The sequence below is a fragment of the Elaeis guineensis genome, chromosome 13 (assembly GCF_000442705.2).
Source record: "Elaeis guineensis isolate ETL-2024a chromosome 13, EG11, whole genome shotgun sequence".
Classification (NCBI taxonomy): domain Eukaryota; kingdom Viridiplantae; phylum Streptophyta; class Magnoliopsida; order Arecales; family Arecaceae; genus Elaeis; species Elaeis guineensis.
This window is the reverse complement of record NC_026005.2, coordinates 61,636,399-61,653,373: the sequence shown is the minus strand read 5'-3', so window position 1 is coordinate 61,653,373 and position 16,975 is coordinate 61,636,399. Positions and strand designations below refer to the sequence as shown.

The following is a 16,975-nucleotide window of genomic DNA, read 5'->3' as shown; positions in this document are numbered from 1 at the left end:
GTTAGGAAAAATCTTTATCGAACATCTCGACAGTCCGAGCATCGACATTGAAGAAATTCATCTAGTCCAAGTTGGTCATGAACCAAGTTGGATTGACCCATTCGTCGAATACTTAGCTGACAGGACCTTGCCAATAGACCAAGCAGAAGTACCATGAATAAAGCGATTGGCAAGTCAATATATGCTTGTCAATGAGTAGCTCTATAGAAGATCAGCATCTTTGCCTCTACTCAAGTGTCTTCATCCCTCTGAAGCTTCCTATGCCCTTAGAGAAGTCTATAAAGAAATTTATGGCAATCACCTGGAGGGCAGGTCGCTGTCTTATAAAATACTTCGGTAAAGATATTATTGGCTGACTAGCAAAAAGATGCTGCTGACTTAGTACAAAAATGTGACCTGTGTCAAAGGTTCGCCAACATTCAAAGACTTCCATTAGGTCATCTCACATCAATCTTTGCGTCTTGGCTATTCGACCAATGGGGAGTCGACATACTCGATCCATTTACTCCTGTGAGTGGACAATGAAGATTCATTATAATTGCCATCGACTATTTCACCAAGTAGATGGAGGTAGAGCCCCTAGCATAAATCACTAAAAGAAAAACAAAAGATTTTTTGTGGAAGTCGGTCATTTGTCGATTTGGTCTATCTAGAGTTATCATGAGGGATAATGGCCAACAATTCAATAATATTAAATTCAAAGAATTCTGCATCAAGTATCAAATCATCCATAAGTTTACTTTAGTCAGATATTTATAGTCTAATGGTGAAGCCGAGGAGATCAATAGATCAATACTTTATGGCCTGAAGACAAGATTAAATCAAGCCAAAGATCAATGGGCCGACAAACTATACAGCGTTCTATGGTTTTATCGAACAACTCTCCAAATTCTGATTAGAGAAACACCCTTTAACTTAGCATTTGAAACTGAAGCTATGATTCTATTAGAAATCGGTTTACCATCAACTAGAGTGAAGCACTACGACGAGTTTACCAATTTGGATGACGATGAGCCAACTTAGACTTGCTCGATGAAACTCGAAGGTGGGCTTAACTGAGGATGGCGTCATATCAATAATGGATGGTCTGATACTATAATTCATGGATCAGACCCAAAATCTTTCGATTAGGAGATCTTGTCCTCAAAAGGGCCGAAGTCTCCAAGCCGACTAAGCAAGAAAAATTATCGTCAAATTAGAAAGATCTCTATAAAATTTTGGAAGTACTCCGGCCAGGGCATACATAACCGTGAACTTAAATGGCATGAAAATATTTCAGACTTGGAATGTCAAGAATCTATGTATATATTACCAGTAAGTCATTTGAATTCAATAAAGTACATCAATGACTTCTTTTCTACAATTCTGCACCGACAGGTTTATTTATTTGGTAATCCATCGAGTAATACAGTCAACTGATACTCGATCATATGATTAAATTGTCGGCTGACACTCGACGAAAAGTTAGTCGGCTAACATCTGATTAGCTAACTTAGAGTTTGAAACACTCAAAAATAGTAGTTAGTTGGCTTATGCTCGATTGACTAAGGGTCAAATAGCTTGAAACGAATGAGAAACTCTTTTGATGACTAAATATACTTTGACGATCGACTATATTGTTCAAGCCAATGTTCTACGACGACCAACTACGTGACTTAGAAAAGTTTCCACTAAGTCAATCCTACTCATCAATGTCTACATTCTTCTATCGACTATCTTAGTTGTTTTGGAATTAGAAGAGTTGTAATCTACTACCGACTAATATGCTTGCCGACTATCTTACATAATCATTCTATCAAAAGCATCAAAACAAAGTCAGAAGAAAGAAAGTGGTACACAAAAATAATTTGTAAAGAAAAGTTCATTTTATTTCTAAGAAGAAAAACTATACATGGTCGGAAGAAAGCAAAAATACAAAAACTTCAAGGATTTGCGTTGGGGCTAGCTGCTTTATCGGCAGCTTTATAGGCCTTGTCTTCCTCTTTATCCTCATTGCCAACTTCACCAGGCTGCAACCCACTCAAATCCAGCTTTGGATGAATATGACGGAGGGCCGCTTTACAGTCTTTAAAGCCGACTCGGTGAGCAATGGCCGACCCCTCAGCAACTTCATCTTCAAACTCTTAAGATGCTCAAAATTCGGCCAATGCCCGAGAACCTACCTCCTGAACCCAAGTTTCTACCGCCAATGTTTGCTTCTCTGCCTTTTAGGCGGCTTTCTCAACATCTCTTCTTGTGTCCCTCTTCTCGATGAGGGCAATCTCCGCCGACTCTATCTCTTTTTCGAAGTCGGCCTTCAACTTTTCCAGTTCCTCCTCCTTTCCTTTCAGCTGGGACTCAAGATCGACAGTCTTGTCTCGGGAAGAAGCTAACTCGACATCCAACCGAGCAAGATGGTCTTGGTAATTTTTCTCTCGCTCTTCAACAGCATGGAGAAGTTCTTCAGCTACTTCGGCCCGAGTGTTGGCAGTTTGGACCTGATCCTCCAATTGATGGTTGAGTCGATCGAAGTTGGTCAATCCTTCATACAAATTTGTTGCATCGTGTGCCTTCTGCAAGAAACAAAAATTTTCTAAGTTAGTAACTCGAAAATAAATCAATGAAAAACTATCAAGAAGGTGAACGTTCAGACTTACCAACAACAGTGATGCATAGGAGCCCGATATGATCTCCTCGACTGGGTGAGCCTTCCTTTCTTTCCAATTGACTGGGAGCATAATCATCTTCATCAGCTCTCCGATGAGGCGATAGTCTCAGAGCGTCATCTTGATGCACATTTCGAGCGTGACGTACCCCTTTTTAGGAGACTTTGAGGGGACATACTCCATAATAAAGGTGGGGGGCATCGGTGCCTTTCTTCGGCTGGTGCTCGTGATGGCTGAAGAAGTCCGACGCAAAGCAACCCATATGATATCCGATCTACTTTGCATTGGCAAGGCCTATACCATAGCAGCAAGCTTAGTTGGTGCCTCGCCGACAATGACGACATCGTCGTCTTCCTCGATGGATACTATAGGAGCTGGTGGCGGGGACGATGCCTATGGCAATGAGGATTGTCGGGGCGATGATGGCGGCTTGGTGCTCCTCAACGTACCTGAAGAAGATTCTTCTCAAAGTCTCTTCGGTATTCCTCAAGAAGGTCATCCTTGGCTAGATCCCGGCCTCTTCTTGATAGCCTAACAGATTGAGTCTGCTAAGATCTTCATGCCTGCGAGCCAAAGAAGAAAGCTAGTCTCCAATCCATAAGAAAATCAATAAAGGAAGAAGTTCAGAAATTCAAAAGAAAAAGAAGATTCTATCTAAGGAGTTAATCAAACTTAGCCTAGTATCGTACAAGGACTGCTCCATAAGAAATTCCCCTTGAGGGGGAACCTTGATGCTGAGTAGTAATTCGTAGTGCTCCCGATCTTCTTCGAGGCCTACTTCATTTTTATTTGGAGAGAGGTCGGGAGTGGTCTAGAACCAATTGAAGTCCCACAGGTGGTTAGCAATGATGTAGAAGAATTTATTCTTCCAACCATAGATTAAAGAAGAAAGCTCGGTAATGAATTGACAACGATACTGGGGACTGAAGAACCACCATCCTCTTTTCTGAGTATATTTCTTCAACATGAACAGGGTACGAAAAAGAGAAATCCTCAATTCAAAATGGAGGACGTGACAAAGGATGACAAAGGAATAAAGAGTCCAAATAGAATTTGAAGCAAGTTGGGCAGAGACAATATCATATAAATAAAAATATTGGACAAGAAAGGATGTAGGAAAAATCGGAGCCCTGACTGAAGGAACTCCTCATAGATGGAAATATAGCCATCAAGGGGATGGACAATCCGACCTTGGCCAGCAATCGACAATCTATAGCGACTCGAAATCCGATAATGATCCCTCAACTATTGAACGTCGGTTTCAGACAATTTGAACCTAGCTCTTATAAAAAGATCCAGAAAGATTCTCGATAGTCGATTATTCATCCGACTTATTAGAACTGGAGTGATCCTACCGAGAAGAGGTAACATCATCAGGGGTATCCTGAGGAACTTCCACAGTCTCTCCTTGAGTAGTTGGAGCCCGAGAAATTTGATCTCTCACAATATTCTCGTCTCCAGACTCCCTTCCAGATGAAGACATTTCTACTAAGAAATCCTACGAAGCTAGAGAAAAAAAGAAAGAAGGAATCGACCTTGAGAGCACAACGATGATGATAAAAGATTGAACAACGACAGCGAAGGAACCAATGACGATGGTGATTAGGACACCAAAGAGAAAGGAGATGGACTCCTTTCTCAACTAAAGACTGGAGCAAAGGAAACTGAAGCGAAAAGAAAACTGGCAGCAGGGAAGATTGAAATCGGAAGAAAATTCAAAGGAAAAGGGACTCTTTATTTATAGGGATGCTCGATGGCTATGATTGATGTAGGGAACCCCACCATCTCCTAAGATTTCGATGCATGACAGCAATTTCGGCTAATAACTTATTCGACCTTTTGATGCATGATAGCAATCTCAACCGAATCCACAAGAAAACCTATTGAGCAAATAATCGATCGACATATGATCGGCTCGAATCGCTCAAAATCATTATTTTATCATACGATCTTCTATAATTATTATGGAAGATCTTTTCGGACGACCCACGATAATAATTACTACACATCCTGTGAAAAGATAAAGCCACCACACGTCTCACGATGCGATAAAATCTCTGCATGCTTCACAAGATGACAAAACAGTCGGATAATTTTTTCTGAGATAACAATAAATGCAATTTGCCGAAGGATAGAATTTGAAACCAAGCACGAAGTTCAAAATACCGACTAACTCCTTCCGTTCGATGCCACTATCATATTAAACTTGAAAGTTCGGAGGCAAGTGTTGGGATAAATCCTCGACTCATGACCAAGTGGATAATACCAACTTCAATGTCAACTAATGATTCAAATTGGGATTCAACTGACTAAATTCAATCGACATCTTATACGATAGTTGACTGACGATTTTTTTGATGTTTTATCGACTATCTTGATCCCAAAAAATAGAAATTGAACGACAGTTATTCAACGTGGGCACTAACTATCCACAGTTATGAGGTCGTAGAACGCGATAATCATCCACTATGACCCATTCTTTAATTTTAACAATGGTTAGTAAACACGTCTCACATTCTAGGAGGCGAAAGTTACACAATAACAACATTTTTCACCCAATATAAAGGAAGATAAGCAGAGAGATCGATGTAAGATTTTTTCACTCAACATTTTACTCTTGTACTTTGATTCTCTTTATTGTTCTTTATCTCCGACTGACTTAAATATCGAAGAATCTCTTGCCCTCCAGCATCTAGATGCAACATCTCGACTCTCGGCTGAATGTCTCGTTGAAGATTCGCAGCAAAAAATATATTGATGTTGAGGCAATAATACCTCACAAACTCTAAAATAGATTAAAATATTAAAGAAAGATTTAGGATAAAACTTGCAAATTTATAATGGATATTTTTATTACTATAGGAAACGACCATAGCAAGTAATGGAAACCTGATAACAAACAGCAAATAACCCAATCGATTTATAATCGTTAAGCCTTGGATATCTATTGATTTTTTTTCTCTTTTCCGGAAAGGATTTTAATAATCTTTAAGCCTCAACACCAATATATCATCAGTTCATCACCCTCACCCCAGAATAGAATAGAATAGAATAAAATAAAATAAATCAAGTGGCCAGTCAGCGCTAGTGAGGTTCCATCAATGAACGTACGACTAGCCATTGACCTCCCAGCCAAAAGAATCAAAGGTCTTTCACCAAAAAATAAAAAACAAAAGTCTCCCCTCGTAATACTCCACGAGTCACCATCCATTAAACATCAAAACCACACGTACTGTCAGACATCGATATCCCCTTCTCACCAGCTTTAACCATCCTTACCCAAAAGATAGAGGTAGCCCCATTGGGCACACTGACTCATTTCCCTCTCAAGTCTCAACCAATAATCTCTCTGAAGAAAACGACACCATAAAGCTCTGCTGAACTGAATGACAGGTCTCAAACCACTGAGAAACTAATCTGTCATCAGAATATTTAATACACAATAAAGTTTAAGTACAGATCTTAAAACAAAACATAGCAGAAAGAAGAGAGAAAGGCATCTGTTCCATATTATTAATTTGGAACTAGAGAGAGAACGAGAAAAGGCAGTGAGTGAGATTTTTAACTCCCAGACTCTGCGATGCTTTGCAAGGCTGGCCTCCACTGCCCGTGGCGTGCCACCACCCCACTGCTACTTCTTCTATTGCTCGCCAACCTCTGCACCAACTCCTCGAACTCCGCCTCCACCCTATCCGGCGACTCCACCACCTGAGGCTGCAGCAGAGACAAATACCATCCATCCCACGTCAACGCCACCTTCAGTTCATGAACAGACGACAACTACTTATTTTTAGTACAGTAAGTATGAACGCTTATATGTTGTTTTAGATGGTGACGGAAAACGGTGAGAGTTCTTAGTCTTACCGGTGGTGAGTGTTGCCTGACCCTACCCTACGGAGCTCTTTTCTGAAACTTTTTTTCATCTCTTTTACCATGCTCTTCCTTTTTTTTCTGAAAAGATTCTCTATCTTTCAAGTTTCTTCTTGGAATTTACAAGGAAGGGAAAAAAATTATAAAAACTATATAAAAAGAGAGATTCTCTGGACAAGAAGGAAAAGGGATAAAGCCGTCCTTTCACCCTGAAATCCGCAGTACTCCAGGGGCGTGCAACGCCCCAATTTTTCATTTCTTTAACATTTTGTTTTAAATTAACTAAGTTTGAACCAGAAATTAAAGTATATTTAGATAATGGTGCATTGCCATACCATCGTCGGCGAGCTCTCTGGCTCCGCCACCCGACCACCACCACCTCGCCGTCGTTCTCGGTCTCCTCCTCCTCCTCCGCCGCCGCCGCCAGTGGTTGCTCTTCTCGAGCTGGGCTTATCCTTTTGCTTGACGAGCAACCGGCTCAGCTTGACGTGCCTCTTGGACGCAAACTCTCTCAGCACCTCTGCCACCGTTAATCTCCACCGTCCATTAAAAAAATCAAAACAAAAATGAAATGGAAAAAAAAAAAAATGGCTACCAACCTTCGAAGCTAACGAGGCGGTAGACGTGGCCGATGTGGAGGGTATCGTCAGGGCGGAGCAGCTTAAGATGCTTCACCGGGGCGTTGCTGCTGCCATCGGAGGAGGTGGCGGTGGAGGTGATGATAACGGCGACGTAGTGGCCGGGGTTCGCGGCCATGACTTGGCTGGCGCTCAGAGACCAGTAGACCCTCTCCACCCTCCCACTTGGGTGTTGGATCACCACCGTCGCCGCCTCCGCCGCCTGGCAATTCCCCATACTTTCTTCTCTTGTTTCTCCCTATATATCTCTTTTCCTCTCTATCTCTTATCTCTTTACAACGAACAAATAACACACCACAAACTAACGCTGGGCTTCTCTCTCTGAAGACAAAATATCTGGGTTTTAATGCCTTGCTTGCACTGAATGAGAGAGAGAGAGAGAGAGAGAGAGGCGAACTAAGAATAGGGGAGGGGAAAGACGAGGGTAAGAGAGTAAGGAGCGTTAAAACCGGGCTTGAGAAGGGGTGGGGGTTCCACTTGTGCTCGTGTTATCGTGTTATGATATCATATTTATGTGGTTGTTTGCTGCTTGTTGCCACGCTTGCGTGTCGGAAATGGAGACACTTGGAGGGACGTGACCGGTTGATTCGGTGGATTCGCGGTCGGGTGGGGAAGAGATGGGGCGGTTGTGACCGGCTAGTGTCGGTGGAGGAGGGGGAAGGTCCGAAAGAGAGAGGAGGGGATGGAGCCGGTAGCACCTAACATCCAGAAGTCCAAAGAAGGGCAAAACTTGCGTGCTTAGAGAAAAAGGATGAGATCATGAAATATGGGAGTAGGGGGGCTTTCTCAATCATTCCATTGTTTGAGATTTTGTTTAGAGAAAATAAATCAGAGGACCATATGCTGCTAACTGAAGGGCTTATTTAAAAGAAGATTGGATTAAGGTTTTTGGATCGCAACCAAAGCGTGAAAGATGAAAGCAAGCAGTAAAAGAGGAAGAAGAGTAATGACAATTGCTTAGACGATTCCGATTTCTATAGTACTATATTAATTATTTATTTAAAGAGATGGGATTCTATAATTTTTGTGTTAATAATAATGATGTTATAGTGGACAACTCCCTCAAACAATTTTTGGTTGAGCCAAGAAATTGGAATAAGTTTTAGAATAAGCACCGTGCTTGCTGCCAAATGAGCTTCAGAAAACAAATATTTAAGAACAGTTCTATGTTGGTCACATATGTTAATGTAGAAAAGGGGAAGCTTCCATTCAAAAGTTATATCCAAAATATACTTAAACAAAAATTAGAATTACTCATGGCATAACTGGTTTTATTACCGGCATATTTTTTTGTTGATTCCATTTCTCTTATTTTTAAACAAAATGCAGACTTAGACAATGCTTGCAAAAATATAATTAGAGTTAAAACCAGATCTAGATGCTATACTCCCTTATAAAACACAAATTTTACTGGATTAACTTTATTTCACCGGGGTCATTCATGTGAGTTGTTCATTGTGTTAGCATTGCTATACAATTTTTATGTAACGATAATCTCTCTCTCTTTCTATGTATGTGCCTGTGTACACATGTGGATGCACACTTGCTGATTTTATTAAATCAAGTGTGTTAAACATTACTTGGAATCAAGAAAGGATTTTGGCAAGGTAGAAATATTGATCTTTGACCACATGTTCAAATAATTTTTACAAGGATACGCATTTCACAAGATGCATTAAGAAAGCAAAATTTGTATAAAGTATTAGATCTAAAGTTAAAGCATGTGTTGCATGCTTACTGGCAGTATTTTGTACGTGGAGTGCAAATTACACCACCTAGCAATGTGGTAAAAATCTCAAACTAATCACTGGCTCCTTTGTAGTAGGTGGGCACCCAAACCACATAGATAATAAATTCTCGAATTTGTCATTCCGTACAATAACAAGTCATGCAAGTTTGAGACCCCTTTTGATGCACGCAGGTACAACCACACATGTTAAACATTCCAGTACATGATTGATCCAGTGGCTTTGACTTCGAGGAATTACATCTGTCCAAAAAGAAAAAGAAATATATTAGAAACTTAACTTACATCTTAAGCACCATATTTAACTTGCAGAATTATACAACATATACCCATCTATTATTTATTAGCATGTTGGATTATATGTGACCACATCTTCTTTTATCTAATCACCATAATGTTTGTTTATCTTCTGAATCCAAAGTTTGGGTGTTGGTCATCAAAGTATCATTAATATGAATTATATCAATGCCTAAATTCTCTCTTTTCCCTCTTGCTTCTCACGTACTGGCAAACATATGTCTCTATCGCAAAGGACCATTCAAATAGGACGTAATACCAACCTTGGGGACAGGTCACTGTTGAAGCCGTTCCTAAATTAAAGTATTCTAAACTAGCAAAGAGTATGTGGGCCAATTCAAAAGATTTTAACCAAATGACTCCAGACCTAAGCACTGCTGTTCCCTCCCTCCTACGTAGTCTAAAATGAGAACCTGTCGTCTTTATTCTTTGGACGATGGCCAAGGTGGTTAATTGATACCTGTCGTTGATTAAAATGGCTGGATTATAAATGTTTAATAGAATCATTAGACACTGCCATAAGGTAACCCAAATTGGTGAATCGAAGTGGATCACGACAGCATATCTGGATGTATGTTGGAATGGCAAATCATTATAGCCTTAGCTCTTGCCTTTGTTGTCATGGAATGGATTGCTACCTAAGATATTGCCTAACAATATTTCTTTATGATGAGACATTTATGAATAAGATAAATCAAAAACATTGTGGCTCATGAATTTGATGTTTGTGTGACTCGATCAATCTACTGCTCTTGGATCAATTGATCCCAATCATGGTTAGACACGCTTGCTTCTAAATTAGGCGTTGCTTAAAGAATGTTTCTTCTTCTAAATTATATATGCTTTGGTGTTTTCTATTAGATGTACGATTTGGAAAACATATAAGGGAGAGGTGATTTATTGAAAAAAAAATCATAAACATATTTTATGCTTAATACATATCTGAAACAGTCTTCTTCTCTAAATTTAAAACTAAAGGCTATATGGACTCAATATTGTATATGTGAGGGCAGCATCCATCCACTTATTTCCACCTAATTACTGTACAATTTGAGTAGACGTGGGTTCACTAGGATTTGGCTCAAGCCCATACTTGGCATGTAAATTTAATGTGAATCTAAAACCCTATCCAAAATATTCAAGTGGCAAAAAATTCTAGTGACTCAAAATAATTTAAGAATATGGGATTATTTTATGATGTTAATACTCAATTTTGCAAGTCAACTGAAGTTGTGCTGGACTTTTTTAAACGAAGTAAATGTGTTAGCTAGGTTGGTGTTAGAGCTGTACGCGGAGAAAACCTCCCATAGATTTCCAGAAGGGCATTGTTTATTATTTATGTACATCTATTTTAATAAGCCATCTGCCAAATGGTTTCAATTGATGTCGGATCCCGAAGGAAGAGATCCTCAAAAAAAAAAAAAATTATAAAGATGAGAAGGAATTGAACTTATTTAAATATTCCTACTGTACTATATCTTTCTGAAAAGATGCTCAATTTATGGAAACTGTTTATGATATTAAGGAAAGCAAAATTATTCCAAGAAATAACTTGATGAGAGGGGTCCGCTAGTATCTATTTTTGTGTAACTATATATATATATAATTTTTTTTATTGATATATAATTTATATTTTTTTTATATAGTTTGTTGCAGGAATCCACCAACAAGCAACGGGTTAATCTTACTTTGAATAAATCCAAGATTCTTTTTTTTTTATTTTCTTCCTACATATGAACCCTGTTGCCCCTCAATGAGTTGCATGGAACTAGATAAACTTCTACAAACCAGGTTACTCCATGTCCTTCGTTACTCCATGTCCTTCGAACTGCATTAACATATATATATATATATATATATATATATATATATATATATATATATATATATATATATATATATATATATATATATATATATATATATATATCCTTTAAATTGAAATTGACATACTAGTCTGCACCTTTCTAATTGGACCCATCAATCGAGCCCTGCATGCCAGGATTATCAATGCCTCCTTATAAGCAATGCATTATTAATCCAAAAATTAATTTTAATAATATTAAAATATTTAAGTCCATCTTATATTATTAAAAACTTTAGAGCATACTTGTAGAAAAATTTTTTGATGCTTATAGGTTGCATAATTAATCAAGAAGAAGCCTCTCAAATTAATCAAGAAGTTGCTCAGGATGCTCAACAAAAGGCAAAGGATAAGAGTCGATCTTAATATGCTTGAGCCAATTCTAGCATATTTTTTTTGAAATTTTCACTGTCCAAGAGTCAACTCCAAAAAATCAAGAGCTGACTCTGCTAGATAAGATAACCCCATTAGAATAAGAGTTGGCTCCCAATTGATCTCAAGGTGCTAGATAGAAAGTAATAGAAAAGGTTGTCCTGAACATAAGTCGACTGTAGAAAAATAAAGAGTCATAGATGTGTCGACTTTGGAGCTATCTCAAGGTATAAGATAGAGATCAACAAAAATTTGAATACAACTCAAGCCGACTTCAGAAATTCATAAGCCGACTTTAATGGAACTCAAGTCGAGTCGATCCTAATTGACCACAATTAAAAAAGAAAAAGCTATATAAAGATACTATGGATAATAAATCGATCCTTGAGGAGTCAAGCTGACTTTTGAAGAAACCAAATTGACGCTGAAGATTAAGAGTCGGCTCCTCTAATTTCTGACAACATAATGACTAATTTTTTTAAAAAAAATTAATGATTAGAAATTGTGAGTAATGGCTTGTTTGAGCTATGCAATTGCTTTCTCACTTTCTCAAGTTAATTTTGACATATTTAACCACTGAATTCACTAAGAAGGATAGTGCTTTTTGATTTTTGAAAAAGAAAACATTAATAGAGTGAAAAAGAAGGAAAGAGCACTTAAGAATACATTCAACTCCATCTTCTAAACACTCAAGTGAATTGAAGAGAGTTTGAAAGCATTGATTGAGTAACCTATCAGTTAGAACATCATCTTCAAGCATTTAATCAAGCTTCTCTTGAGCATTAAAGGAGGAAGTCCTTGCATTCAAGAAACATCTATATCAACCTCTTTGGGCCATGAAGAGTTTTCATTTCTTGAACTCAAATTTATTACTCATTATATTCTTGAACTTGTAACAAGTTTCTTAGATATGAAAACTTGGGATTTAAGTTGATCCAAGCCCATAGTTGAATGATTATATTTTCAGTAAGTCAAAGGGGCTTAGTCGGAAAGATTTTGGTTGGTGAATTTGTGTAAAATCAATTGGATTATTTGTGATGTAGGTGAAAATAATTATGCTATAATCAAGAGGATTATAGTGAAATTTTTAAATAAAAAGACTTGAAGAATAGATGTAAGTATTAGATTTAGTATCAAACCACTATAAATTTATTATGTTTATGATCATATAATTATCAGTTTTCAGCTCTCCTTGCCATATTTCTCCCCTTACACTTCACAAGCATATTTTTAAATTTAGTATTTAATATACATACTTGTTTTAATTGTAAAATTTTTGAAAAATCTAATTCATCCCCTCTTGGATTGCTACTTCTGGGCAACATGCATGTAGAAAGAAATGGTCAAATTTACCAAACCTTCAGCCATGGATCAAATTCTATATATAAGAACTTAATGCGACTTTTTCTCGATGACCTTGTCTTCAAGTCTGTGAGTTCTTACGAAAATTTAAAAAAGTACTTACACTTCTTGTCAAATGATGATATTACAAAATGAGAATGTGGGAATTATCAGTATTCTAGGCTACCTATCCAATCATGGCACCACCTACATGAGCTGGAAATATGCTTGGACACTTTGCCCACATTTCCTAGCTTTCATTTAGTAGGTATTTACTTTAACGGATTTGGCTTGTGGGGAATGCTTTATTCTTAGTTGCTCACTTGTCACCCACAACTTATGGAAAATAATTTCTCCTCCAAGGCAACTCCTATAATAAACCTAACCATCTCCCTGTGCTTTTAAATGTAAAGCTGGTAATAACAGAGATGTCGCATATGGGGAGAGGAGGAAAGAGAAGAAGCAATCGCAAATGAGATAACGAACTTTATCTGGTGCTCAGGACTTTAGAGATAGTGGGCTACCTCATGTGCGTGGGTTTTGAAGCATTAATTTCTGTCATGTTCTCATCATTGACCTTGACCTCCCACACATGATTGGGCGCAATCATGGCATTGGCGTTTTTGCTTTGCCCTTCAATTAGGGCAATGCTCTGACCGCACGTGTTAAGATAGCACCATATCATAAGGATAATTAGTATAGTAACCGGAGGATGCCCGAATATATTAATTTTATAAATATAAAAAAATAATCATCATAATAATATATTTTAATATAAAATAAATTATAAATATAATAATTTAGTTTGTAATTTAATTAGAATAAATAAAAAAATAAATTAAATATTTAAAATAATAATTTAGATCAAAATGAATTGAAACAGTGAAATTATTTAAAAATTAATAATTTATGATATTTAGAATATAATAGATCTTGTTCGACTGCAACAAAGTAACAGTCTGCGAAGCAAAAGGCATTTTACATGGTATAGTAATAGTTTGTCTAAAAATACATAAAAAAATGGATAATAGAAGATATATTTTAATATGACTTAATTATATAAAAAAAATACTAAATTTTTGAGGATTTTCAATTTCATCTTGAACTTTCTATTAATTTGCTGTGATGAAGTTGTCATAAAACAAAGCTTTGAAACATTAAAAAGGAGGCTACATAAGCAGGTTATATGACATAACATGATAACTCCATCATAACAGGCTAACGAAAATTATCAGAATCTGAATTGAATCAATTTTAAAACTTGAATGATCTAATTATACTAAATAAAAATTCAAGATGAAATTAAAATCCTTAAACCAATCTATATATATTTCCCATTCCCAGTCCTCTTCTTTGATTACCCAACACATAAATAATCAATTGTAGATCTCTTTATGGTTCATCTAGAAAATCCAATTGCAATTTCAATTTTCGAGGGAGATGCTTGTCTTTAGGGTGTTTCTAGGCATATATGATATCTCCAGAGTACAGAATTTTGTTTATACATGGATGAAACCTATCCATTGCCAGCAAATCTCTTGACAATTAGATTCTTCATCTTGAATTAAGCACCAAACTAAGGTTGTTTTAGGACATAGATGTTAAAATGTTGAATAAGTTCTTCTTCACAAGTCATAAAAGAACAATATTTATAATGGGCACACAAATTTGGAAAGGAGCCTATTTATTGATGCTTATTATGTTTTTTCAATGATTTCTAGCAAATATGCATGCATGCATGTATATATAAATCATACTAATCATAGCCAGATTTGTCGTATAAATATAAATATAAACCATCTCAGAATAAATATAAACCGTATATAATAAGTCCAAACTCTCTAAAATAAACATAAAATCTACGGTGATAAATAGAAACCATCAAAACAAGCACAAACTCGATCCCAAAATCTTAAATCATGCAAGGATCCCCCATGATAAATAAAAAGAAAGGAGGATAAATACTAACTTTTATTGAAATAAATATAAACCCAATAGAAATAAACATAAACAAGCCTAGGATAATACAAACTATCATTGCTGCTCTTTGTCTTATCGGCTTCTATACGAGGATAAACACAAATTATTTCAGAATAAATATAAATTTTATATAATAAATATAATTTTTTAAAAAAAATATAAACTCTATAGTGATAAATAGAAAATATTTAAAATAAGTATAAGCTTGGCCCTCAAACTTAGGTCATTCAAGGGTTTTCAATGATAAACAAAAAGATAAAAGTATAAACACTAACTTCTGATAGAATAAATATAAATTCAATGAAAATAAATATAAATTTACTAGAATAAATACAAAAAGACATAAGATAAGTACAAACTATCCTTATTAGTCTCTATCTTGTCGATTTTTACATAAGAATAAACATAAATTATCCCAAAATAAATATAAATTTCATATAATAAATATAAATCCTCAAAAATAAACATAAACTTTATACCAATAAATAGAAACTATCTAGAATAAATACAAACTTGGCTTCCAAAACTTAGATCATCCAAGAGTTTTTTTATGATAAATAATAAAAGAGGATAAATACTAACTTCTGATGTAATAAACATAAATTCAATGAAAATAAACACAAACTCACAAATAGACCTAGAATAAATACAAATTATTTTTATTGCTCTCTTCCTTGTCGGCTCCTATATTTTAATGCATACTTTTCTATTAATTCTTTAATTCTAACTGCAACATTTCTTCTGAGAAGAATGTCAGTGTTTCTTTTCCACTTAATTTTTTTTTTTGGTAAAATAATATTTTTGTTCTTCAAAGCTCTCCCAACAAATCATATTTTATGCCATCACTGTGCCCATAGTTGTAATATATACTCGAATAGTGAAGCTCTATTATCCATTATTTTTTCTTTATTTCATTCTAATCATCACAACATCCTCAATTTTCTTATTTATCAAGTACAACGTATCTTTTTTTTTTTTTTTTTTTTGCATGTTCAAAGGGAAAAACTCAGACTTAAGTCCTTACAAAATCAGACCCATAGGCATCAGCCACTAACAGACAAGTAAGCTTACATGGAAGTGTATCCCCCCGCCTCTCGTAAACATCTGCTTGAATTGCCATTGAAACGCGCCCTACCATTTTAATTCTACCTCTAAGTAGAATTCGAGAGAATTCAAACATCTTTCTTACGCTAAGGGTGTCACAACTCTCCAATGCTGAGCACCTGATCCAGTCCAATGAATTGAAAATGGCCAAGTAAATAGTGTTAATGACCCGGCAGCGGAGCCAATGGTGAGCTGAGTTTTAAGCTGCTCGGGTTGGGTTCAGTATCTAAGAATTTTGTGGCTCTGGCTCAAGCTCAAGTTTGGCTTGTATAAACTCTATGCGAAGCCTTTACCTGTGGAGCATTCCTTGGCTGGTGGAATTTTCCTCTGCTCAGGCTCGGCTTTTCATACGCCGAACTTTAAAAAACTATGCACGCTCGGCCCGTTTTGATGCAGGTGCCACAAGCTCACTGCAGCTTTTAGCAAATCCAGCCCGAGCTTTCCTGCTCCGGCCTGCCATTGGTTGTTGGAATCATAGTTTTTTTTTTAAGGAAAAACGAAACGAAACAAAACAAACAGAGAAGACACAGATATCGGCGATCCGTGCAATCACAACGTACGGAGATTCAAAAACGTGCCTTGGACTCCAAAGCCATTACGACAGCTCAAGAAGGAAAATAAAGCCATCCTTGCTTCTACTCAAAAGCAGTAGCATAGTGTCTATCACATATACGAGAGAGAGATCCCTTAGGTCTCAGGTGGTCCAGTTTTTCATTTGTAGCTTAGCAAAGAGGTAGTTGATGGTTCTGGAAGGAAGAGGATTCAAGAACAGTAATTTCATGGATTACCAAAAAAAAAAAAAAAAAAAAAGATAGAGTATCTATATGAAGCTTTTACTGCTGGCAGATATTAACAGACCTGTACCGAATTACATCTTGACAGAAAATGCAGTTGATTGGATGGCATCTTTTATGATCCATCATAATCATAATAGATTTATGCTATTGGAGACGTGAACATCATTATTTTAGAACTAGATTATAGAATATCATGATTGATGCTAAAGGATGCTCGCACTTTAACGACTTTGTAAACAAGCTGCTTTTGCTTGTATTTAAGGACTTTGTAAAGAAGCTGCTCTTATGGGAAAAAAAAAAAAAGAGAAAAAGCAGCATAG

General features: G+C 36.6%; 1 protein-coding gene across 2 annotated transcripts; it reads right to left on the bottom strand.

Moving 5' to 3' along the window:
- Window positions 1-6,050: 6,050 nt before the first annotated feature.
- Window positions 6,051-7,625, bottom strand: LOC105060946 (uncharacterized). 2 transcript variants are annotated; one of them, XM_010944833.4, is made up of 3 exons: window positions 7,115-7,625; window positions 6,851-7,035; window positions 6,051-6,401 (listed from the first exon to the last, which is right to left on the bottom strand). In XM_010944833.4, the coding sequence occupies exons 1-3, from the start codon at window positions 7,368-7,370 to the stop codon at window positions 6,207-6,209; spliced, it is 636 nt and encodes a 211-aa protein (XP_010943135.1). In that variant the 5' UTR covers window positions 7,371-7,625; the 3' UTR covers window positions 6,051-6,206. The 2 variants fall into 2 exon arrangements, with proteins under 2 accessions (XP_010943135.1, XP_010943136.1); XM_010944834.4 differs by having other exon boundaries at window positions 6,051-6,359.
- Between the last annotated feature and the right edge of the window lie 9,350 nt (window positions 7,626-16,975).